Genomic DNA, 26,675 nt, shown 5'->3' on the forward strand with positions numbered 1-26,675 from the left:
ACAAGTACAGATGTATCTTAGATGGCTGCTCAAAAGCTTTTAAGACCCAGGCACTAACTACTCACCACATTGCAATATAGAACATAGACTTTATGAGCCGTGGTATGCCAGTTAACTGAGTTGTCCCAGGAGCCTATGGTCCTCAGCCTTCAAACCCAGAAAACCAATCTCTCGAGGTGTTGGGCTATGTTTAAGTAGTACCTGTAACTATGTCCCTTATGAGGTTTATTATGTATATGAATATACATGCATACACACACATACCTGTATGTACATATGCCTATGGATACATCTATCTGTGCACACATATGGACCCACGTATTCATACCCATACACATATATGTCTATATGCCGAATACTATTTGTTTGTTGTACTAATGTAATTTTTAAGTGATTACGCCTGAGAAGGTAGAGCCAAGGAAATCTCATGTAAATATCCAGCTTTATCAACAACCAACTAAATAACCAAGTCTCAAGTGCTTAGTCAACTTTTTTTTTCCTTAATAATATAAACTTCAAAAAGTGATAAAGATGCTGGAGGCAAAAAACGAACAGGAGAAGAACTTGCTGGGAGTAAAGTCATGACCTATAGCAGTTGAGCACTTCCTCTTTTTCTGATTTTATTATTTACAGTGACATTTACTAGTGTTTCGGCTTCAGAAAGATGTGTTAAACAAACATAGTGTGGATTTCAGTTCATTTCAGGTCTCTCAGAGTGACCCTGTGATTTATTGTCCAAACCTAGGCATGTTTGAGGGGGAAAGGAGGCACTAAAAATTATAAGCAATGTTAACCAATCTGCACTAGGAGCAACCAAGTCTGTTCTGGGCGAATCAGACATCTGGTCACCCTACCTTTCTTTAGCTAAGAGAAAAAGAATCAGAATTTTTTCTCCACCAGCCTTCACTGTGTCTGAATAGTGACAAATTCTGCATCCTTTCCCCTGCCCATTAGTCCTCAGTCTTACCTGGCGGTTCTGCTTTACCTGCCTCCTGGCTGCTTCTAAGACCTTGTACCTAAGTCTAACTAACGTACCAGCTGGTTCCTGCCTTCCATTATTTTAAGGACATACAACGTACAATGTCACATTAATTGCTCCCTCCTGTCTTGCAAATCATATTCCTTACTTATTTCAAACAAACAAAACAGTAAAATACTTTGTTCAAACCTAGACTCTTCCACAGACTTCCTAATAATCAACTTTTCTGATTGCTTCAAGCTGTATTTCTTTATCACCTCTAGATACAGTTTTAACTATGCAATTTTCTACTTACCGAATGCAATGTTATAACTGTTCTTAAGTCACTTCTTATTTGCATGTCTCCTCTTCAGTCACTTGAGATCATAAAGAAGTCGGTCTGTTTTCCTCTGACTCCCACACTGCCTGGTGTAGTGTTCAGTGTGCAAAAACTTCCTCACTCTTCTTATTGGCTAAACAAATCTTTTGATGGCCACAAAGTTCTAGGAACTTTTCACTTTTCCCCCAGATACAGAATTTTCTTACTGTTCCCTGACTTAAGTTGAAATACCAGTGACCTGTTAAAACATCATTTAAAACTATACAACCTGAAATACCAGAGAGAGTTAATTTGCTCATGAATAGTCCATACTAATGAGAAGGAGCCCTGCTACAGCAATGGTTAAGCCCTTGGCTGCTAACCGAAAGGTTGGTGATTCAAACCTACCCAGTGGCTCCGAGGGAGAAAGACCTGGCAGTCTGCTTCCATAAAGATTACAGCCAAGAAACCCCTGTGTGGCAGTTCTATTCTGTCATATGGGGTCACTAGGAGTCAGAATTGACTCGATGGCACCCAACAAAAATAACAGTCTAAAGAATATGTTCTAAGATTGTCCTAAAATTTAGTAATTTTTATAATCATCTTATAATCATTAAAGACATTCTGCCTGACAAGACAGAAGAAGTGAACTAGCAGACAGGGTAACTAAACTCACCAAGTCTCAAGAGAAAGAAGAGAAAAGAAAAAAGTGAAAGAAGCCAAATGGAGTTGTGGGACTCAATTAAGAAATCCAACATTAGGAGTTTTGGATTTCCAGAACAATAGAAAGTAAGAAAGGGACAGAAAGAATTTTCCAAGATATCATGACAGAGAATTTCCCAGACCGGAATAAGGAGTCAGTGCTGGAAATCCAAGACAGGAAGTTAGGTGAACTCCAGAAAGAAGGAGTACAAACTGGTCTACATGAAGACACATTTTTAATAAAATCTTTGAAAACCAAAGACAAAGAGAGAGAGAGTCCTGTAAGCGGCATGAGAAAAGCACAAGGTAACATATAAGGGATCCTTGATAAAAATTAGTGCAGATTTCTCCTCAGAATCCCTGGAGGCCAGGAGGAAATTCAAATCAAACTGGTTGCCATCTAGTCAATTCCAACTCATAGCGACACTGTGGGACACAGTAGAATAAGGGAAGGGTGAAGGTTGGGGCCACCATTAGGTTTGTTATAATTGTTATGCATCAAGTTATGTCCTCTGAAAAGATATGTCGAATTCTAACTCCTGGGACCCATGAAAGTGACCTTGTTTGGAAATAGGGTCTTTGAAGATGTTACCAGTTCAGTGTTACGTGTTTCAGATTCTTTGTCACTCTGCACATTTCTGTCAGTCTGCAAAAGTGCTGCAAGTATTGATTTTGGGATTACGAATAAATTTAAATGAGTAGGCTATTTTGTAAACAAGTTTATGAAAAATGATTATGGGCTGTACTGTTCTGAAAAATATAATAGAACCTCATTAAAAGGATGGATAGATATGACGGGCGTGAGTATGTGATTGGCGTAGAGGGAAGAAAGGGGTGTAAACTCTCATCTTCCATAGTGGAAAGATAAGGAAGAGAACTGAGACATCAAGAACTAGACGTGCAAACACAGAATATATCAACACAATAGTATTTAGCTACAACAACTGACAGTTACACCTGGGAAAGGTGTGATGCTTGGAGGGGAGCACAGGGGACTTCTAGTTTGAGTGTGTGGGTGCCTTTTAACAAGTGTTGTAAGATTATTTTATTTTTTTAATCAGATGCATGCATAACTTTGATTAGTAAAAAGAAAAAATTCTCCCTATTTAGAACATTTTGTTGGTTACAAAACATCTACTCTCATTTCATAAATGATGAACTATAACACAGTTTGATATGGCCTCACACGTAAGAAGGCATTTCTGCCTTAAACTATTCTGGTTCACTTGGAAACAACAACAACAAAAATTCTAAGAGCCTATTTTTGTCAGGTATTTCTTATAAAGAAAAAAATGCGTTGAAAATCACACCCTAAGTATGATAGCCATGATTCTGCCAATGTAGTATACGGCCTACAGTTAGCTGTAGGAAGCATTCTTACATCCAAGAAACAGCTGAAAAAAATAACGGATTTAGAATTAGTACCTAATTTTGTTTTTGAGAAAAGATATTTCCTATTGAACTGCCTGAATTTATTCAAGTACAGTTACTAATCCTCCCAAGGATCTCACTGATTTGTCCTGAAATAAATCCGTTTACAATGTAGAGATGAAATCTCGAAGCAATAATCTGAGTTGCTCGTTTCCTCTTGGGAAGCAGTAGAAAGAAAACTTGATGAGAAGTCAAGAGCCCAGTATTCTAACCCCAACTGTTATCACTTCAGGGTCATTCTGATGGAGTCACACATGGGCCCCCTTGATAATACAAAGCAAAAAACACGAATTAGTTGCTGTCAAGTCAACTCCAACTCGTGGTGAGCCCATGTGTGTCAGAGTAGAACTCTGCTCCAAAGGGTTTTCAATGGCTGAATTTTCAGAAGTGGATCGCCAGGACATTCTTCCAAAGCTTCTCTGCGTGGATGCAAACACTCAACCTTTTGTTAAGCAGCAGAAAGTGTTAATGATTTGCACTAAACCAAAAACCAAACCCAGTGCTGTCAAGTCGATTCCGACTCATAGCGACCCTATAGAATAGAGTAGAACTGCCCCACAGAGTTTCCAAGAAGCACCTGGAGGATTCAAACTGCTGACCCTTTGGTTAGCAGCTATAGCACTTTATCACTACATCACCAGGGTTTCTACCATTTGCACTGCCTAGGGATAACCACTTCCTCATTCTTCTTATTTGAGAAAAGCTGCAGTGGATGGTCAGCTTGCCTGCAGTTGGTGTAAAAAAAGAATGATAAAGCTCTTGAATCTGATTTCAAATTTGTTATGATGCCGATGTGGTAAGAGTATTGAAAACAATTGTGAATATTTACCCTCCGCTTATTGCATTCCTGGCACTATGTGAAGCAGTTTACGTGGGCTAACTCAACTAACGAAGAGGAATGACATCACATTCATCATCAAAAGGAACATTCGAAGATCTGTCCTGAGGTGCAACGCTGCCAGTGATAGGATAATATCCACATGCCTACAAGGAAGACCAGTTAATATGACTATTACTCAAATAAGTGCACCAAACACTAATGCCAAAGAGGAAGAAACTGAAGATTTTACAAACTTCTGCAGTCTGAAATTGATCAAACATACAATCAAGATGCATTGATAATTACTGGTGATTGGAATGAGAAAGTTGGAAACAAAGAAGGACCGATAGAAGACATGGTCTTGGTGATAGAAACAATGCCAGAGATTGCATGATAGAATTTTGCAAGACCAATGACTTCTTCATTACAAATACCTTTTTTCAACAACATAATGGTCACTATACATGTGGACCACTCCAGATGGAATACACAGAAATCAAACCGACACCATCTGTGGAAAGATGTGATGGAGAAGCTCAACATCGTCAGTCTGAACAAGGCCAGGGGCTGACAGCGGAACAAGCCATCAACTGCTCATATGCAAGCTGAAGCTGAAGAAAATTAAAACAAGTCCACAAGAGACAAAGTACAACCTTGAGTATATCCCACTTGAATTTAGAAACCGTCTTGAGAAAAGATTTGACACACTGAACACTAGTGACCTTAGACCAGATGAGATGAGTTGTGGCATGACATCAAGGACATCATGCATGAAGAAAGCAAAAGGTCATTAAAAAGACAGGAAAGAAAGAAAAGACCAAAATGGTTGTCAGAAGAGACTCTGAAACTTGCTCTTGAATATAGGGTAGCTTTTAAAGCGAATGGAAGAAATGATCACATAAAAGAGCTGAACTGAAGATTTCAAAGCGCAGCTCGAGAAGGCAAACTATTATAATGAAATGTGCAAAGACCTGGAATTAGAAAACCAAAAGCGAAAAAAACACTCAGCATTTCTCAAGCTAAAAGAACTGAAGAAAAAATTCAAGCCTCGAGTTGCAATAGTGCAGGATTCTAAGGAGAAGTTGTTGAACAATGCAAGAAGCATCAAAAGCAGATGGACACAACAGAGAACCCCTGAGGGAGGAGGAGAGCAGTGGGATGCACACCCCAAATTCTTGTAAAAAGATCAGACTTAACGGGCCGGCTGAGACTAGAAGGACCCATGGCCCCCAGACCTTCTGCTGGCCCAGAACAGGAACCATTCCCAAAGCTAACTCTTCAGACAGGGATTGGACTGGACAATGGGATGGAGAGGGATGCTGGTGAGGAGTGAGCTTCTTGGATCAGGTGGACACTTAAGACTATGTTGGCATCTCCTGCCTGGAGGGGAGATGAGGTGGTAGAGGGGGTTAGAAGCTGGTGGAATGGACACAAAAAGAGAGAGTGAAGGGGAGGAGTGGGCTGTCTCATTAGGGGGAGAGCAATTGGGAGTATGTAGCAAGGTGTATATAAGTTTTTTTTTTCTTTTTTTTAAATTTTTTTGTATATAAGTTTTTGTGTGAGAAATTGACTTGATTTGTAAACTTTCACTTAAAGCACAATAAAAATAAAAAGATTTACAGCCTCAGAAGCCCTCTGGGGCAGTTCTACTCTGTCCTGTAGGGTCACTGTGAGTCAGAATTGACGGCAGTGGGTTTTTTTTGGTATACCAGTGGAAGTAATCCCATTTTGGATTAGGGTTTTCTTGGTTATGTTAATGAGGCCATATCAGCATAGACAGTGCTTTAAGCCAATCACTTTTGAGATATAAAAGAGCAGATTAGGCACAGATGCAAGCAAGTACAGATGGGGGAAGATAGATGCCACACCACATGAAAAGCACCAAGGAACCAAGGAGCAGAAGCTAAAAAAAGTCAAGGACTTTCCCCCAGAGTCCACAGAGAGAAAATGCCTTACCCTAGGGTCAGAATTTGAACTTCTATCCTCCTACACTGTGAGAGAATAAATTTCTGTTTGTTAAAGCCAAAAAAAAAAAAAGAAAGAAAGAAAAAAAGCAGATGGAAGGAATACAGAGTTACTGTATTAAAAGAATTGGTTGATGTTCAACCATTATAAGAGGTAGCATCTGATCAAGAACTGATGGTACTGAAGGAAGAAGACCAAGCTGCCCTGAAGGCACTGGCCAAAAACAAGACTCCAGAAAATGATAGAATAGCAACTGAGATGTTTCAACAAACTGATGCAACGCTAGAAGCGTTCACTCATCTAGGTCGAGAAATTTGGAAGAGAGATCCATATTTCTGCCCATTTCAAAGAATGCGGAAATTATCAAACCATATCATTAATATCACACGCAAGTAAAGTTTTGCTGAAGATAATTCAAAAGTCCTGCAGCAGTACATTGACAGGGAACTGCCAGGAATTCAAGCTGGATTCTGAAGAGCCTGTGGAACAAGGGATATCATTGCTGAAGTCAGAAAGATCTTGGCTGAAAGCAGAGAATACCGGAAAGATTTTTACCTGTGTTTTACTGACTGTCTTAGTTATCTAGTGCTCCTATAACAGAAGTACAACAAATGGATGCCTTAAACAAACAGAAGTTTTTTCTCTCACAGTCTAGTAGACTAGAAGTCCAAATTCAGGGCGCCAGCCACAGGGGAAGTCTTTCTTTCTCTGTTGGCTCTAGAGGAAGGTCCTTGTCATCAATCTTCCCTTGGTCTAGGAGTTTCTCTGCACAGGAACTTTGGGTCCAAAGGATGCGCTCTGTTCCAGGCACTGCTTTCTTGGTGGTACGAGGTCCCCAGCTCTCTGCTTGCTTCCCTTTCCTTTCATCTTTTACAGATAAAAGGTGGTACAGGCCACACCCCAAGGAAACTCCCTCTACATTGGATCAAGGATGTGACCTGAGCACGGATGTTACATCCCACCCTAATCTTCTTCAACATAATCCAATCTTGCCTCATTAACCACAGGCAAAGATTAGGATTTACATCACATAGGAAAATCGTGTCAATCACAAAATGGAGGACAACCACACAATACTGAGAATCATGGCCTAACCAAGTTGACACATATTTCTGGGGGACACAATTCAATCCATGACATTGGCTGTGCAAGGGAATTTGACTGTGTGGATCATAATAAATTATGGATAACATTGTGGAGAATGGGAATTCCAGAACACTTAATTGTGCTCATGTGGAACCTGACTCAACAGCAGGCATTTGAACAGAATAAGGGGATTCTACATGGTTTAAAGTCAGGAAAGGTGTGGGTAAGGATTGTACCCTTTCACCATACTTATTAAATCTGTATGCTGAGCAAATAATTTGAGAAGGTGGACTATACAAAAAAGAAAGAGACATCAGAATTGGAGGAAGACTCACTAACACCCTGCATCATGCAGATGACACAGCTTTGCTTGCTGAAAGCAAGGAGACTTGAAGCATTACTGATGAAGATCAAAGACCACAGCCTTCAGTATGGATTACACCTCAACATAGGGAAAACATACAAAAAAGAAAGAGACATCAGAATTGGAGGAAGACTCACTAACACCCTGCATCATGCAGATGACACAGCTTTGCTTGCTGAAAGCGAGGACACTTGAAGCATTACTGATGAAGATCAAAGACCACAGCCTTCAGTATGGATTACACCTCAACATAAGGAAAACAAAAATCCTCACAACTGGACCAATAAACGGAGAAAAGATTGACGTCGTCAAGGATTTCATTTTACTTAGATCCACAATCAACACCCATGGAAGCAGCAGTCAAGAAATCAAACATCGTACTGCATTGGGCAGATCTGCTGCAAAAGACTTCTTTAAAGTGTTAAAAAGCAAAGATGTCACTTTGAAAACTATATATAGTGCACCTGACCCAAGCCATGTTATTTTCAACTGCTTCATATGCATGGGAAAACTGGACAATGAATCAGAAAGACCAAAGAAGAATTGATGCCTTTGAATTATGGTGTTGGCAAAGAATATTAAATATACCATGGACTGCCAGGAGAATGAACAAATCTGTTTTTGAAGAAGTACAGCCAGAATAATCCATAGAAGAGAGGATGGCAAGACTTGGTCTCACATACTTTGGACATGTTATCAGGAGGGGCCAGTCCCTGGAGAACGACATCGTGCTTGGTAAAATAGAGGGTCAGTGCAAAAGGAAGACTCTCAACAAAATGGACTGACACGGTGGCTGTAACAATGGACTGAAACACAGCAATAACTGTGAGGATGGTGCAGGACTGGGTAGTGTTTTGTTCTGTTGTACATATTGTCCCTATGAGTTGGAACTGACTTGACGGCACCTGACAACAACAACAACAAGTACTCAACTGATCCAGCAGCCATGAACTTTTCCTGGTTTTACAGCTCTCTGGTGGTGAGGTAACATGTATTAAGGCATAACCTAACTTATCGTCATCGAGTCTATTCCGACTCAGAATGACCCTGTAGGACAGAGTAGAACAGCCCCATGGCATTTCCAAGACTGTGATCTTTACAGAAACAGACTGCCACATCTTTTTCCCTCAGAGCCACTGGGTGGGTTTGAACTGCTGACCCTTCGGTTAGCAGCCGAGCGCTTAACCACTGTACTGCCAGGGCTTATTATGTATTAAGGCACACATTCCTAATTGATAATTTGCACCTGGGAACTCTCAAGAAAAATGATTAAAATAATAGCCATAGTCCTGAAGAATGCCATCTAATCAACTGATGAATCAGTTGATAAGTAAGATCAGTCTTGGGTTCAAAGTCTCGGCTATGGCTAGCAAATGGGATATTTGCAAACGAGTAAGTTAAGGAAAACTGAAGGGAGCTATAATGTTCTATTTTAGTCTATTTGATCAAAGTCTTGATAAGACAAGAAAGTAGCTGTTATGTAAATTTTGAAATCTGGAGAAGCACTGAATTCGTTCTGAAAGAGTCTTGTTCAACACAATGCCTGTCTCAAATGGACGTAAACAAAATTGTATTGACTGAACCCTGGCATTTCAAAACACACACCAGCTAGATGAGGCAGTTAACTTTTTCAGAGACCTTCTGTCTCCCTTTCCCTTTCAAATGCCTTTTTTTTTTTTTAAAGAATGAGGGTGTCTTACCGCTTATGAACACGTAAGACAGTTTCTTAGGGTGCGATATGTTAGAATTGCTTCGGAATAAAAAAATTGCTTAGGAATAAAAATGTACTTCAAGATATTCAGGCTTCAAGGACTTCCTTTTCCTATCATTGGATAAGGAGAACAAAGAACCAGTAAAGACATCTAAAAATATACTTACAAATTAGGGGGAATTTTGGTAAGTTCTAAAAAAGCAAAGGCGAGGAAGGAGAAGGATGGAAGCCCTGGCTAGCCTTGTTACTTTTGACCACAACCTAGACGCAAATCAGTTTATCTTGATCAATGTCCTGTGCCCGTGTGACCGTGTGGGAAGAAATGGGCCTGCCTGTTGTCTGTAATGGTCACCCATCGTCCTCTTCTACCAAGCAGTGTCCCCAAGGATGGCCCATGAGTACACCATTTTCATGACCAAAAAGTGAGTAAATGAGGGATGAATTTTAAGAAGTCATCCTACTTTGCATTTTCACATTAGGTAAGTTGGTCACACAGTCAAAAGTGTAAGTTACTATGGGGCAATTTTCTTTTAAAAGCAAAAAAAATTCCATCACATTGGTACAGGAAACCAACAGTTTCCAAGTGCTTATTTAAGGTTGTTGTTGTTAGCTGCCGTTGGAGTTAGCTCCGACTCATGGTGACCCCGTGTACAATGGAACAAAACGCTGCTTGGTCCTGCACCAGCTTCCTGATTGTTGGTACACTCTAATCCATTGTTGTGGCCACTGTGTATTTTGAGTGCCTTCCAACCTAGTAGGGTCATCTTCCAGCACTATAAAAAAAACCAAACCAAACCCAGTGCCCTCAAGTCAATTCTGACTCATAGCGACCCTGTAGGGCAGAGTAGAACCGCTCCACAGAGTTTCCAAGGAGCACCTGGTGGGTTTGAACTGCCGACCCTTTGGTTAGCAGCCATAGCACTTAACCACTACACCACCAGGGTTTTCCTCCAGCACTATATCAGATAATATTCTGTTGTGGTACCTAGGGTTTTCACTGGCTAATTTTCAGAAATAGATTGACAGGCTTTTCTTCCTAGTCTTTCTTAGTCTGGAAGCTCCTCTGAAAACTCCACCATGGGTGACCCTGCTGGTATTCAAAATACCAGTGGCATAGCTTCCAAGATCACAGCAACACAAAAGCTACCACAGTATGACAAACTGATGGATGAGGGGGCGGTTGTTTAAGGCAGTTGGCAGCTCATAAGCAATTCGCGCTCTGCCAGTTCTCTCCACATGGTTGCTTATGGCTGGGACCAGATGACCTGTCCGATTAGTCCGGTTTTTACTGTGCTTAAGCTCTTTATCCTTGAAAGTTTCCTCCTGCCTTTTTCTTCTCAAGGGCTCTCAGATTCTTAAGGTAAGTACATCCCTTCCTCTGGGTGGGAAACAGAACGGAATGAGTCTCTTGGGCTCTCAGCCTCAGGTCTGCTTGTGGCCGCCTAAGACCCAGGAGTCTTCTTCTACCTCCCGGAGCAGCCTCAGGAGGGGATGTGTATAGAGAAATGTGCGTGATAAGGCCTGGCTATTCAGCTGACTTCACACCCTGCACTGCCTGCCTGGAAGCTCTGTAAAGGCAGGCCCCATGTCAGTTTTGACTCATAATGAATTCTTAGTATTTCTGCACAATGCCTAGCACATACAGGTGTTCAGTATATAGTTTATTTACTGAATTAATGCCATCTACAAATGATTACATATAAGGAACCCTGGTGGTGCAGCAGTTAAGTGGTTGGCTGCTAACCAAAAGGTTGGCAGTTCAAACCCACCCAGTGGCTCCGTGGGGAAAAAAGACATGGCAATTTACTTCAGTAAAGATTACAGCCTAGAAACCCTATGGAGCAGTTCTAATCTATCACATGGTTTTTTCATCACGAGTTGAATATTGGCTTGACGGCACCCAACAACACAAATATAGTATTGTGGTCATTGCAATGAAAAGTTGGGTCTCAAATGCTTGGACTAGAATACAGCTTCCCACTATAACTTTAAGGAATGGAAACCCTGGTGGCATAGTGGTTAAGAGCTACGGCTGCTAACCAAAAGTTGGCAGTTTGAATCCACCAGGTGCTCCTTGGAAACTATGGGGCAGTTCTACTCTGTCCTGTAGGGTCGCTATGAGTTGAAATCTTTTTTTTTTTTGGTGGCTCCAATGGCTGGAAGGTTGACAGTTTGAACCCACTGAGCCGTTCCGTGGGAGAAAGACCTGGCAATATACTTCCTTAAAGGTTATAGCCAAGAAAACCCTATGGGGCAGTTCAACTCTGTCACATGTGGTCACTATGAGTTGGAATCGACTGTACAGTACCCAACAATGGCAACAGTATAACTCTAATTATACTAAAGTGGTTATTGGTAGCATTTTCACCCTTCATGCAGGAAATTCAAGTTTGATTCCTAGCCAATCCACCTCACGCACAGTTACCAACCAACAGTGGAGGCTGACATGTTGTTAGGATGCTAAACAGGCTTCAGCAGAGCTTTCAGACTGAGATGGACTAGGAAGGAAGGCCCAGTAATTGACTTCTGAAAACCAGCCAATGAAAACCCTAGGTGGCAAATTTGTGTGACAGATATATTTACGACAATAGCTTAAAAAAAAAAAAAAAAAGAGTAACTGTTGAGGCTGCTTATGTACACCCAAACACCTCATGGAATTTGGTTCTTTAGTTTGGAGGTTTAGGGTCATGGTTTCATGCGACATCCTAGTTAATCAGCCTAACAATGTGTTTAGTGTTTCTTTTCTACCTCCTAGTTTGTTGTGTAGCGCCTGGGGTCTTAAAAACTTGCAAGCAGCCATCCAAGGTACAATTGGTCTCTATTTGCCTGGAGCAACAGGAGAGTCAGTAATAGAAGGAAGAAATGGAATATGAGGCTAATTGCTTCCATGAACAACTCCCTCCTTTGCCATGAGCCCAGAAGACTGGATGGTGGCTGGCTATCCTTACCGAACATTTTGATCATCAAAGATTCTATAGAAGTACTATGATTTAAAAAAATGGGGGGAAATGCAGAACAGAATTTCAAATTCTCATGAATCCAGGCTTTCTGGAGCCCCTGAGGCTGGATAAACCCCTGAAACTATTGCCCTGAGATATTCTTTAAACCTTAAACCAAAAATATCCCCTGAAGTCTTCTTAAAACCAGACAATAGTTTAGCTTAACTAGTAAAAAATGTCTGTCTTGAGCAATGTGCTCTTTTAAGATCTAGCTTACATGGGATTAAGTTGACAAAAGCAACTCAAAAGATAGGAAACTTTGGGGGCAGTGAGTTTATGTTAACAGAGGGAGGAACAACTCAGAAAAGGAGGGTGAGAATGGTTATACAACTTTAAGACCGTAATCAGTATCACTGAATTGTACATGGAGAAATTGTTGAAATGGTGTATGTTCTGCTGTGTATACTCTCAAAAACAAAAATAAAATAATTAAAAAAAAAAAAAAACCTAGTGGATCACAATGGTTCCATCCATAACCAATCACGGGGATGGCCCGGGACAGGGAAGCGTTTCGTTTTATTGGGCATGGATTCACCACGAGTTGGGTCTGGGGCTGACTCGAAGGCAGATAACAAGTATAACTCTGATTCAGTGAAAAAGATACCATATTTGACTCGATCAGTTTGACTCACTTGCAAGTTTGCAAATTGCCTGTATGGAAGAGAAAGGTGAGTTCCTGTCAGTTGTAGACATACATAACCTACATTTCCTCCATTCTTTTCTTCTCTTACTCATCTTTATTTCTATGCTGCTTCTTTCCTCCATGAGCAAAAGTGGTGTTAGGATGGGAAGGACCAGGAAGTCATACAGAAAGATACAGATTGGGTTACACGAGACACATCTTTGTCCCTTTCTGTTGTTTTCCCCCAGGGTGGCTCTTTTGAAGGCTGGGATGACTTCAGTCCACTATTTACATGATCCTTCACTAAGACAGTTCATGGTCAGACTATGTCCTTACATGGTATAGTTTTCTGCTTGGCTCTTGTGAAGTTTCTACTTGGGGGAATTTTCTTTCCTCTATTTGCAAATCACTCGAGGGCACTTAGGTTGGGTTTTTTTTTTTTTTTTTTTTTGGTATTTGCAAATCAAACGGCCCAGCAACATCATCAAAACATTTTGGAAATAAATTGGACCAATGTCTTCAGTTAGTAGTGAACATACCAAAGCTTTATTATCCATGTAAGAATTCATAGCCAAGGAACACCCCATTCCAGTTCATTCCGTGCAGCCTGCCAACCCTAATTAGAGAGCTCATTGGACACAGGGCTTAACGCCGCAGGTGTGGGTGCCTGGCACCAATACTCCCTGAAAATACAGCACTTTGGGGATGACTTTTGCTCAGCATTCTTCTGTGTAGTTTCTGCACCCCAGAAAGATTGCTGGAGATTAGTGTACCCCAAGAACTGGCAAATCAGACTGAAGAAACTGTAAAGAACAAGTGTCTGGCAGTGCCTGAACTTCCAAGACGCAAAGGCAAGACTCTTGTGGGGTAAATGCCTTTAATATCGAGAGAAAAAGAACAAGTTCAGAGCAGGCCATCAGGTGCAGAGGCTGTGCGATGGCCTTTCAAGAATCAAGTGTAGCGAATATTAGTCTGATGCTATGCTTCTCAGGAAACCCTGGTGGCGTAGTGGTTAAGAGCTACAGCTGCTAACCAAAAGGTCGGCAGTTCAAATCCACCAGGCTTCCTTGGAAACTCTGTGGGGCAGCTCTAGCCTGTCTTCGAGGGTCTCTATGAGTCGGAATCAACTCCACGGCAATGGGCTTGGGTTTTTTTGGCTGTGCTTCAGAAGCTCTGGGTCAATGATGGCTCTGTCGCTTCTGCTGTCCCTCTGCTGCCCGGTGTGTTGGCTTGGAAAGGGTTAAATGGATGCCTAGGCAGAGGTAGGTAAAGAAAGAAGAGGGCCAACGTGCACTTTCCCCTAAAGTCTCCTAAGTCTATACAGGTTGTGGGAGAATGGCAGCGGCTTGCCAGAGGAAGAAATACGAGTCCCCCGGGGACTGATAAAGACTTCCCTCACTCACTCCGGGAAGCCGGCACTCAGGCTGGAGGTGAGGACCGCCAGACTCTTCGACTGCTGCCACTTCCCGAGGGGCCGGAGGCGCGCCTGTTAGAAGGTGGGAGGCGGAGTTCCTCCGCTTCTGGGAAGAGACCAAAGGAATGAGTAATTGAAAATTCTGTAACGTAGACCCTTCTCCCAAACCCTTTGGCCCTTTCACCCCACCCCCTGCCGAGAGGACAGGGGACTGGAGACAGGGAGACGGGGTGGGGGAGTCACGTTTCGGAGAGGGAAGTGAAATAAAGAGGGCGGCACCCCGGGGGACCTGTGCGTCATTGAGGAACCCGAGGAGAAGCGCAGGGCGCGAGCGGCTTGAAAAGGAGAAGTGGGAGCGAGAATCCGGAGGAGGCGGCCGGGAGCCTCCTGCCTTCTCCGGCTGTGCCCGGGCCGCCTGCAACCTCTTGGCGCTTCCTGGGATCCGCCGCGCTCCAGGCTCGGCCAGGCGGGGCGCGCCCACTGCGCGCAGAATGTGGCGGCAGACACTGCCCCGGCCCGGTGCGCCCTGGCACTGGGCGCTGGCGCTGCTGGCCCTGGGCGGCGCGGGGCTGTGCCATGCCAGCCCGCAGCCAAGGCAGCCAGCGCGGCCCGGCGCCAGGAACAAGTAAGTGCGCCTTCCTCTCTCCTCGCCCCGGGTCCGCAAGGCCCCTGCTAAAGCCCTGGGCCCCAGTCTACCCTTCCCGGCCCGCCACAGCGCACCGAAGCGGCCGGGCCGAAGGTTCCTCTCGGGCTCCCCCGGCAGCACCTCCTCCAGGGTGGCCGAGCGCTCCACTACCAGAGCGGGAAGCCCTAGGCGACCTCGCCAGCGCCTGGAGCAGTCCGACTCCGGGGCTTGGGGCGCAGGGAGGATCCCGCGGAAAAGGGCATCAGGATACTACGCCCCAGAATTACAGGAGCCCTGGGACCTTGGGTGCATTTCTTTTCCCTTTCTCGGGCACGCTGTCCAAAGGCGCACCCGCACACCCTCGGCTGTCGGCTTTGTCAACCTCCCGCCTCCGCAGGGGGCGGCGGGCTTCCCGACCCTCGCTTGGTCCGAGGATGCATCCACTGGCCCTTTCCTCCAGTCTTATTGTTCCCTGGATTCACACTGTGTCCTTCTCCCTCTCGCCCCGCCACCCCCAGGAACTGGTGCGCCTACATCGTGAACAAGAATGTGAGCTGCTCTGTGCTGGAGGGGAGCGAGAGTTTTATCCAGGCTCAGTACAACTGTGCCTGGAACCAGATGCCCTGTCCGGCTGGGCTGGGGTAAGTGGGGGAGCCGCGGAGCGGGCGGGGTGCGCCGGGCTGGGCGCGGAGGCTGGCGAGGGCTGCAGCGTTGGTAAAAAGCCAACAGCTGAAAAGTTTGAGCGCTGAGCCACGCTAGGGTATTTAAGAAGCATGTGCTGCCGCGAGCGAGGACCGCCGGCCCTGTGCGCTGGGCGCTGGTGATTACCGGAGCTGGGAGAGGACGGACAAAGCCCCCGCCCCCACTTCTCTTTTCTCTTTCAATTTTATCACTAACATAAGGCAGCTGAACCTAATTAGATCCATATTGAGTGTTCTGGGGCGCACAGAAGATTCTAAAATGTATACTGCTAAAAACTTGTAAACGTAGCATTAGCTGAGAGGTTTGCGCTAGCTAATGTTCTGAACAGGCGAGTTTTGTCCAAATGTCCCCATAAAACTGAAGCGTTATAGATCTCCAAACTAAAGTCCTCAGGAATAACTTGCTTAAAAGTGTGGATTTCGGTTTTTGCCAAGTTAGATTTGGGAATTTGTTAAGAGGTTGTCAGTAGAGAACAGTTTTAGAAGAAACGGGGAAGAATTAATCATCTTTTTGATTATAAAGACTTCAGGATCTTAAAAAAAACGAAGAGGAAGCGATGCAAGAGATACGAATCTGGTTAAATACACCACACACATCGACTTGTCATCAGAGACACAAGTCTTTGTGTGAAAAGTCAGATAGCAGAGTGGGGGCCTATGGGAATGAATGGCTATTGGGAAGCGCTGTGATGGCTGCAGTTGATTGTTTTTCCCTAAGACTAAGTTGTTTGTCTTAGAGCACAATTGTCATTACAGCAAAAAATAGTGGTAGGCGGATCTGTCTTCAGCAAAGCAAAGGGACAGGCTGAAACTCTTACTTCAGAAACCTTATTCCTGAAGGCAACAGACCAATGTTCAGGCATGTGGGGTGGGGGTGGGCAAGGGTCCACCCTACCCGGGCTGCTGGGAAATGGCAAACAGGAAAGGGATAACTCCTGCAAGGCAAAAATGCCCTCCAGAGGGATCCCCACTTTTTAATACCTAGAGAAACCGAGGCTGGATCCTTGTTGGTCACATTGAGGTGGCGGCAAGTCAGAGAGATGCAGTGCTTTTATTCTACCTGTCTCTCTGGTCAGAGGGAAGCCTCGTGATATACAGACCTCACAGGCCCACCACACTAGAACCAAGACATTTTCTTTAAGATTTTTACATTGTGGTAGAGACGTGAACTAAGTATTCAACACCGTTTGGATGGGTTTGTTTAAAATTAGAATGGAATTATTAGTCAGGAATATTCCTGTTATTTTACACAAAAACTACATTTTGTAGTTGACTATGGTCTTATAATGGAAACCCTGGTGGCATAGTGGTTAAGAGCTACACTTGCTAACCAAAAGGTCAACAGTTTGAATCCATCAGGTGCTCCTTGGAAACTCTATGGGGCAGTTCTACTCTGTCCTATAGGGTCACGATGAGCCAGAATCGGCTTGATGGGCATGGGTTTTTTTTAAATGGGCTTGTTCAATGAGTCTTAATACTTGTGAAAACTCAAAGATAGCTTAATTTTTCATTTTCAGTTTTAGTATTTTTCATCTAAAATGTAGTTTGTCTTTTTATTCTCTCAAATTATTTTAGCTGTTTGGAAAACCACATGGTGATTCCATTATTGTATTTAACCAAAACTTAGTGAAACAGAGTTGTGGCCAGCCCTGGGGCGTGAACACCTCTGGGTCAGCAGGTTAGGGAAAGGCAATGAAAGCCTACTTTTGCCACCTAGAGAGAGTGAGAAGGACAGCAAAAATTGCTATAAAAAATGACAGCTGTTTCTGTTGTTTATTTCAACAAAGCTATTTTAAAAGCAGCAGCCTGGGTATTCTTTAACAATGTCCATGCAAACAATTCAAGTGTGTTTTCACATTTTACGAACTTCATTGTTGTTGTTAGGTGCTGTCAAGTCAGTTCCAACTCATAGCGACCCTATGTACAACAGAACAAAATGCTGCCCAGTCCTGCACCATCCTCACAGTAGTTGTTATGCTTGAGCCCATCGTTGTAGCCACCGTGTCAATCCATCTCGATGAGGGTCTTCCTCTTTTTCACTGACCCTCTACTTTACCAAGCATGATGTCCTTCTCCAGGGACTGGCCCCTCCTGATAACGTGTCCACAGTGTGTGAGACAAAGTCTTGCCATCCTCACTTCTAAAGAGCGTTTTAGCTTACTTCTTCCCAGACAGATTCGTTCGTTCTTTTGGCAGTCCATGGTATATTCAATATTCTTCACCAACACCATAATTCAAAGTGGTCAGTTCTCCTTGGTTCATCCTTATTCATTGTCCAAGTTTTGCGTGCATATGAGGCAACTGAAAATACCATGGCTTCGGTCAGGTGCACCTTAGTCTTCAAAGTGGCACCTTTGCTTTTTAACACTTTAAAGAGGTTTTCATAAATGTGAATACTGTATTATAAACGTGAAATTTAAAAAGTAAAAATAGACTGTTTTAGGTGATCAATCTGAAAAACTTGAAATTAGTTTAAGCCGCTAATTCCAACTTGAACTTTTTCATTAGAGACAGGAAAGGCTTGGCTTACCCGTTTTTCAACCACTAACTGATTCTTCAATTTTAAGGATTAGTGGCTGAGTGAAAACAAAGGAAGAAGAATTCTTTGTATACTTAAATTAAAGAGGGAGAATTAGCCATTTACTACTGAACTTTGCAGTTGTAGCTGATGAATTCAGAAGCCTGAATAACTTCTCTCAATCCACAGGTATTGCCTTCTCATAATTTCTTTCTTAGAACCTGAGACCGGGAAGGTTCTTTGGAAACTTGTCCTAGAGTTGTTGTTAGCTGCTGTTGAGTTGGCCCCGACTCGTGGTGACCCTGTGCACAGCCGAATGAAACGCTGCCCAGTCTTGTGCCATCCCTATGATGGGTTGGGGATCGGACCATTGTGATCCATAGGGTTTTCACCAGCTGATTTTTAGAAGTAAATCACAAAGCCTTTCTTCCTAGTGTGTCTTTGGTTAGTCTGGAAGCTCCACTGAAACCCGTTCAGCATCAGAGCGACACGCAGCCTCTGCTAACGGATGGTGGCTGCACAGGAGGTATATTGGCTGGGAATTGAACCCCGGGTTCCCCCATGAGAGGCAAGAATTCTACCACTGAACCACCACTGCTCTTAAACCAAAACCAATTGTCGTGGAGTCAGTTCTGTCTCATGGAGACCTTGTGTGTCAGAGTAGGACTGTGCTCCATAGAGTTTTCAATGGCTGATTTTTTGGAAGTAAGCCCAGTTATCCAGGAATCAAATGTAGTTTTTCAAAGACTTTGGTGGAAAAAAGGAGTCTGGTAATAGCCAAGCAGGTAAAGAATGACTTAGAGAAAGGGAAAATTGCATATTTTGGGACAGAAGTGAAGAAGCCAGGGGAGAGGGAAAGACTGAATATGCTGAGGCTAGGGTGAAGTCAGGCAGGAAACAAGGGCTTGAGGAGGTGGTCAGTACAAGCAGAAGTAGGTGATCTCTGTGCCTGGCGATATCATTGGAGCACTGAAGTCTTCACTGGCTGTAGAGAATTGCCACCTGTGCAGATTTCAGAAGGATCTGGACAATGCTTGGTTTGTATATATGCTGAGAATGTACCAGGTGTGCTAGACCTTCCTGAGCCCTGCAGTAGAACTGGGTGTGCTGGTCCTTCCCAAGTCCTGCAGTAGAACTGTGTGTGCTGGCCCTTCTTCAGCCTTGCAAGTAGAACTGGGCGTGCTGGCCCTTCTTCAGCCTTGCAGTAGAACTGGGTGTGCTGGCCCTTCCCAAGCCCTGCAGTAGAACGGAGTGTGCTGGCCCTTCTTCAGCCTTGCAGTAGAACTGGGTGTGCTGGTTCTTCCCAAACCCTGCAGTAGAACTGTGTGTGCTGGCCCTTCTTCAGCCTTGCACTAGAACTGGGTGTGCTGGCCCTTCCCAAGCCCTGCAGTAGAACTGGGTGTGCTGCACACTTGGCCTCCTGACTGCCTGGAACTTTAGCTCCAATGCTTTGGCTGTCCTCCTGTCCATGAACTCCAGGCTCTTCTCCCCATTCCAGGTTGAAGGAGCTAAGAAGCAAAACAACAATTATTGAGCTAATAACTTTTATGTACTTCACCTCATTTAATTCTTGGAACCCCTCTGAGGATTCAGCATGAGTCAGAGGAGGAGGCAGGCACAGGGAGGTTTAATAATTTGCCCAAGATCACACAGCTAGAGAGTAGAAGTGCTGGAATCGGAACCTAGATCTCTCCTAGGCTTTTAAAAACTTTTGGTTCTGTGCCTCGCACCCCAGATCATTAGCAACTCCTGAGGAGGGCCTGTTATTACCTTGCCCCAGGTCCAGAGCCTATCTGAATGATCCTCCTAAAAGACTCCCGGGGAGAAATGGGTGCAGCTGAAAAGCTGCCTAAACACCTGGCAGAGCTGCAGGTAAGCCCGAAGAGAACCCAGCCTAGGGGAGAAGCATAAAGGGCTCAGCAGTTTGCTAATCCTGTTAAAAAATGCACCTTCATAAACATTTGTGTGTATGTATAAAAAGCCCTGGGTTTTGTAAATAATATATACAAAAAATCAAGAACCAAACCTGTTGCTGTCGAGTCAATTCTGACTCATAGCGACCCTATAGGACAGAATAGAACTGCCCCATAGGGTTTCCAAGGAGCACCTGGTAGATTCAAACTGTTGACCTTTTGGTTAGCAGCCAAGCTCTTAACCACTGAGCCACCAGGGCCCTGAATAATTTATGTTGTTGTTGTTAGGTGTTGTCAAGTCGGTTCCGACTCGTAGCAACCCTATGTACAACAGAACAAAACGCTGCCCAGTCCTTTGCCATCCTCACAATTGTTGCAGCTGCTGTCATTCCATCTCATGGAGGGTCTTCCTCTTTTTCACTGACCCTGTACTTTACCAAGCATGATGTCCTTCTTCAAGGACTGGTCCCTCCTGATAACATGTCCAAAGAACGTGAGACAAAGTCTTGCCATCCTCACTTCTAAGGAGCATTCTGAGTCTACTTCTTCCAAGACAGATTTGTTAATTCCTCTGGCAGTCCATGGTTTATTCAATGTTCTTTGCCAACACCATGATTCAAAGGCATCGATTCTTCTTCATTCTTCCTTATTCATTGTCCAGCTTTCACAAGCATTTGAGGCGATCGAAAACACCGTGGCTTGGATCAGGTGCATCTTAGTTCTCAAAGTGACATCTTTCCTTTTTAACACTTTAAAAGAGGTCTTTTGCAGCAGATTTGCCTGATGCAATGCATCAAATAATATGTAGATTGATAGAAATAAGACAATATGTACTTTTTAAAGTATGTGTCAATAGATGAATTTACACTTAAATGAGTAAATAAGCGTAATAAACACACACCAATTAATCTGAAAGTAGCAAAGAAAGCCAGTACAACCCCAAGGTTATAATTTACTGGTTTTATTCACTGATCCTGCTATTAACTGCTATAACGTGTGAGCTTAGGGAGTCGATGAGGGGTACCAGGGTTGTGTATTGTTTCTATTAAAGGCATCGTTATCAGGAAGACTATTTCCAACCCCCTCAGTGCTGGGCACATCACCACCACACAAGAGGTGGACATGGTGATTTGAAGATAAGCAGCACATGGTTTCTTTTTTCAAACAAGCCTTAAAATCTACACTGCAGTCAAGAACAGTACCGGGTCTTCCGTGCTTGTCTGTCTCTCCTGTCCACCTTTAACAAGCTGAGGTGGGATGAAAGATGTGTAGATAACCAAGTAAAGAAAAGCAGGGTCTCCCCAAGTGCTCTGTCTGTCAATGTGTGGCTTCTTTAGTCTGACCCCTGGAACTTTCACTGAAGGAAGGATCTGATCTTTCCTGCTTCTCTGGTTCTTAACTGCACAGTCGCTTAGACTTTGCTGACTGTAAAGGTCTGTTTGTCTCTTAGAAGCAGAGACTGGCTCAGAGCGCCACAGAAATGTGACCATTTCATGGATCCAGCTCCCAGTGAAGTCTGCTCTGTAGACTGTTTTGTCTACATGAAGAGCCACCTTTCATTCCGCAATGAAAAGGATCCCATACATGTTAAGGTAGACTTTGGTGTCCCTGGGTAGTGCAAATGCTTATCTTGCTCAGCTGCTAACCACAAGGTTGAAGGTTTGAGTCTACCCAGATGCACCTCGGAAGAAAGGTCTGGAAGATCACAGCCATTGAAAACTCTGTGGAGCACACTTTGACTCTGACACACGTGGGGTCATCATGAGTCAGAATCAATTCCATGACAACTAGTTAAGATATAGTATCAGCTCACAATTTTTTCATTATACTTAAATTTATTTATTTGTCTTTTGCTGCCTTTGAAAACTCCTGAGAGGATTTTAAAAAATATCCTGGAGGGCTCCTGTATAGGAGACTTGTGCAGTAGTCGGATAATGTCTTATTGCATGATGTTCTCACAATTTTCAATAGTGTTGCAGTTATTAGTAACTTTAGGGAAGAATACACACGCAAAGGCCTTTTAAAATCTCTTATAGAGTGTCGTTGTGAGAGATCATGACAGTCCACTCGGACCCTTGAAGGTAGGGGTGGTCCCATAAAGGAACAGGAGCACAGGCACAAGTCATGAGGAGGCATTGGCTGCCAGGGCACAGGAATCCTTCAGTGAAAAATGGTTTGCCCTCCCTTAGCTCATTCCCAAGGGCAGCTCGTGAGATCTGAGGAGGCAGAGATTAGGGAATTATCCGGTAGGCGTGGATAGAAAGGGCAGAGAGGAGGCAGCTGCTTGCCAACTGTAAGGCAGGCAGTCGCCCTATGGTAAGTATTTACCATTTAATCCTCATTTTTTTTTTTTTTTAGTAAGGACTTTTTTTTTCCTTGAGACAATTGTTTTAATTTATTCTTCAGTATTAAGGAAGCCAGCTCTCTTTTAAAATGTCACTGCATTATGGGATTTTTCTGATTAATCTTAGAAACCATTGGATTTCAAGTTTGGTAGCCTCTGCCACATTAGCACCTAGGACAGTAATGGTGGACCCTGTTCCCTGTGGGCAGACCTGAGCTCCTGAAGCTGGGATTTCTGGAGCAGCATGCAAGCATGGAGAGGTTCTGGCTTTAGGGACACATCTGGGGAGACAGGGAGATCTGAGTGACTTGGATTATTTCTATGGGGCAATGACAGGTTGACTTCCTTGGAGTTGAGGCTAATATAATATCCCAGGGGCCGACTTGGGTGAGAATATCTCCCTAGAGTGCATTGCTGTAATGGGATGGGCCCCTTTACATTCATTATCTTTCGTATCCATGATCTTTCATCCTTACAACAACCCTGTGGGTCATTATCCCCATTTTACAGAAGAGGATCAGAGGCGAAGGTTATGTAGTTAGGAAGTGGCAGAGCTTGGATCCGAATCCAGTATGTTCATTTCGATCCTTAGGCTCTTCCACTGCACACCCACACAGCCCCTTACACTGTTGAAACCCACACCCTCAGGGTGAGCACCCTGAGGGAAGAGGTGAGGGCCTGAGGTAAGGCTCTTTGTTGTTATTGTTAGATAGTCAAGTGGGTTCAGGTTCATGGCGACCCCACGTACAACAGAATGAAATAGTGCCCTGTCCTGCACCATCTTCAGCCATTGCTGTGCTTGAGTCCATTTGAGTGCCGAGGGCTTCTCTTCCAGCACTGTATCAGACACTATGCTGTTGAGATACATAGAGTTTTCCTTGGTTTTAATTTTGGGAAGTAGATCGCAGGCCTTGCTTCCTTGCCTGCCTTGGTCTGGAAGCTCTGCTGAAACCTGCCACCATGGGTGACCTTGCTGGTTTTTAAAATACCGGTGGCATCGCTTCCAGCATCACACGGACAGGTGGTGGTGTTTCCCAGCGTCCACTTGGTCCCGAGTGGTCGTGTTCAGGTGCACGTATGTGGAGAATAGCACTCTTTTTTCTCTTCCTGGACAAGGCATCGTTTTCTTCCACGCATCACTTATGCTCCGTGGCAGTGATTCCAGAGTCACAGAATCTCCTGCTCAGCCAGTTCACTGCTGCTAGCTCTGGGGATTTGGAGGAGTCCTGTCCATGACATGGCTGTGTCGTTGCCGAGGAGCTCCTGAGGACCCGGATGATAGTCAGGACGATGTCTTCTGTTTGCTTTGCCCCCAGCTCAGAGCTAAGCCTCTGCTGATCCAGGAGTTTCCCACTCTGATACACAAAAGGACTTGGGCTTATCAGCACCTGCCCCTGCCCCACCTCCACTGCGTTCTCTGTGGGTGTTGTATCTCACCGGAATTTTTTTCTATTAGGTTCTTTTTTTTAATCTCATCACTTCTGGAAGGAGCCAACTGCCAGCACCTGTGCTGCTATGGTAGCACACGTTAGGAGTATGCAATGTTACCTCTAGGTGCTGACTTTGAACACTTCAAATCCCATCCAAAGTCCACTGGTCAGTCTGGAAGAAAAGTTGTCTGCTAGGGAGCAATCTCAGCCATAAAAAAACAGCATTTTTTTGGAAAACATGGAACACTTAATGCTGGGGAAAAAAATGAGGGCTAACATATTCTAGAGCCAATTCCTCATTCCTACATCTTCAGGAACAGAAGCCCGCTCAATTCAAAAGATGCCTTCTGTGCATACGGCTTCGGGGAAGTTTTTGTTTTCCTTTAGTTTTTAAACACAGGTTTTGTGAATAGGTTATTATGAGCCTTGCTCCTTGGTATCAAAGATAACCAGTTACCGTGGGATCAGCCCTGACTCACGGCAACCCCATATGTATCAGAGAAGAACTGTGCTCCGTAGGGCTTTCAATGACGGATTTTTCAGACCTGGGTTGCCAGGCCTTTCTTCTTCAGCTCCCTGGGTGGACATGAACCTCCAACTTGTCACATAGCAGCTGAGCGTGTTTGCACGACTCTACTATGGCCAATAACGTGCACTAATTGAGGAAGCACAAGCTAATGTCAGAGAATAGTTGTGAAAAGGGAGGTCTTTAATCCCAGGTGCCCAGACACTGAGCCGCCCCCATTTCTGGTGTGTTTCCTTCTTTGGGTTTTCCGATCTTTTCAGCGCAGCATCTAGCTTGGCTTCCTTAGACTCCTCAGACCTCCTTTCAAATTTCTTTTGTTTTTTTTTCCCTTCCTTGGTTCCCAATAGATAAGTTGCTGGGTTCTAGTCCTCTGGCATTTCCAGAATATTTCCATGTCCGTTAATTTATTTTGTTCCCATTGCAGACTCAGCCAGGGGATCGGTAGGGCAGAAAATAGGGTCTGGGGAAAAGAACTTTATCCTTATGTGCTACGATTTCTACCTGTCTTATTCTGGGGCAAAATTAATAAGATTCACATAGAGGTTAGAAACTTAAGGTTTGCTTCTTGAGACAACCTGCCTCCTCCCACCCCCCCAATTAAGTTGTCTTCCTTCAGTGATCTCCTGTTCCAACCACATTGGCACTTAGTACTTGCATTAAAATTTGGAGGTTGTCAGAAAGGGGGTAGTGGGTGGGGGTAGGTTGTGGAGAACTGTGCTAACCCCCGTGAGGGTAGGGAGACGTTGCCTATGGCTGGCAGTTTAAACAAGATGGTGTGTCCACGTGCTCTGGGGGAGGAGATAGAAAACTTGGCTACTGGCCTGAAGCACCACCACCAACATGCCGTGTGACTTCAGGTAATTTAATCTCTCTAGGGTACCTTTTATATTATATTATTAGTATTAGGGCACATTTTCCTCATCTCTGTATCACAGGGTTTGGGGGGCCAGCGAGGTAACACGGCTGACAGAGCGTTTGAAGACTGCGCTCTGTTCCTGATGTGAAGTACTAGTTGACCAGTTGCCGCTGAGTGGACTCTGACTCATGGCGGTCCCATGTGGGTAAGAGTAAAACTGCATTCCATAGGGTTTTCAATGGCTAATCTTTGGGAAGTAGAGCACCAGACCCTTCTTCAAAGGCACCTCTGGGTGGATTTGAACCTCCAGTCTTTCCGCTAGCAGCCCAATGCGTTAACCCCCAGGGACTCCGATATAAGGCACCCTGTATCTACCAGCTGAACACCCGCTGTTTTGATGGTTTGTTTGGAATGTTGTTGCCTCACAGGTGGTCTTCGGATGTGACGACTTTGGATGTGAGTCAATGTTTACTAATGTAGAAAGACCTAAGTTCTAAAGAATGAAATAAATAAATTTCACGAACTAAGATAATAATTAAGAAAATTAAATAACTAAAATCAACTTTTAAAAATTAAGTTAAACTCATAGCAATTGCTTTGGGAGCAGAGCCAACTGTGAAGTCCCTTTAGGGAATGCACATCAATTACTGTGGTTGGTGGACTATGACTCCTGCATTCACCTGTGGGTAGTTTTTGCCGGTCCTGGTGGCACATTGGTTAAGCATTTGGCCACTAACCAAAAGGTTGACAGTTTGAAGCCACCAGCCGCACCTTGGAAACCCAATGGGGCAGTTCTGCTCTGTCCTATAGGGCTGCTGTGAGTTAGAATCCACTTGACCACAACGGGTTTGGCTTTGTTTTAGGTAGGTGTTTGAGTGTTGGCAGTAGATCAATAAAGAAAGGTTAGCCCGGATGCTCCTGGCGGTGAGTGAACGCTAACTGTCAGCTGTTCATCCACCCAGCCTTGAGCACACGTTACTTTAGAAAATATCCTCTTCCTCATACAGATAGTGTTACTTAATTTTCCTGAGCGTGAGTGCTGCAGGAGCTACTGCCTACAACAGCGACACGGGCTTTTACACACTGTCTTTCAGAGCATGAAAGTGATAGACTTGGGCCGGTGTTCAGATGGCTCCCAGACTGCCACCCAAATGTTCTGATTTATTGCTGGCTGTATGATAGGGTCACTGTGGGCTGGAATTGACTTGACGGAAATGGGTTTGGTTTTATATGACTTTTTACTTCTTAGACTTGGCAGCTTCTGGAGCCCTGGTGACACAGTGGTTAACAGCTCAGCTGCAAACCAGAATGTTGGCTGTTTGAATCTACCAGCCACTCTTTGAAAACCTTATGGAGCAGTTCTATTCTGTC

The 26,675-nt window shown here is 44.1% G+C and overlaps 1 protein-coding gene across 2 annotated transcripts in view; it reads left to right on the forward strand.

Annotated features, from left to right (window-relative positions):
* Window positions 1–14,519: 14,519 nt before the first annotated feature.
* EMILIN2 (elastin microfibril interfacer 2) overlaps window positions 14,520–26,675 on the forward strand; it is a 60,963-nt gene continuing 48,807 nt past the window's right edge. For both annotated transcript variants that reach the window (XM_049901055.1, XM_049901056.1), the window contains exons 1-2: window positions 14,520–15,016; window positions 15,535–15,657. In XM_049901055.1, coding sequence (XP_049757012.1) covers window positions 14,883–15,016; window positions 15,535–15,657 — 257 coding nt within the window. In that variant the 5' untranslated portion in view covers window positions 14,520–14,882. The remainder of the gene's footprint in view (window positions 15,017–15,534; window positions 15,658–26,675) is intronic.

Source organism: Elephas maximus, chromosome 11, assembly GCF_024166365.1.
Source record: "Elephas maximus indicus isolate mEleMax1 chromosome 11, mEleMax1 primary haplotype, whole genome shotgun sequence".
In the NCBI taxonomy this organism is placed as follows: domain Eukaryota; kingdom Metazoa; phylum Chordata; class Mammalia; order Proboscidea; family Elephantidae; genus Elephas; species Elephas maximus.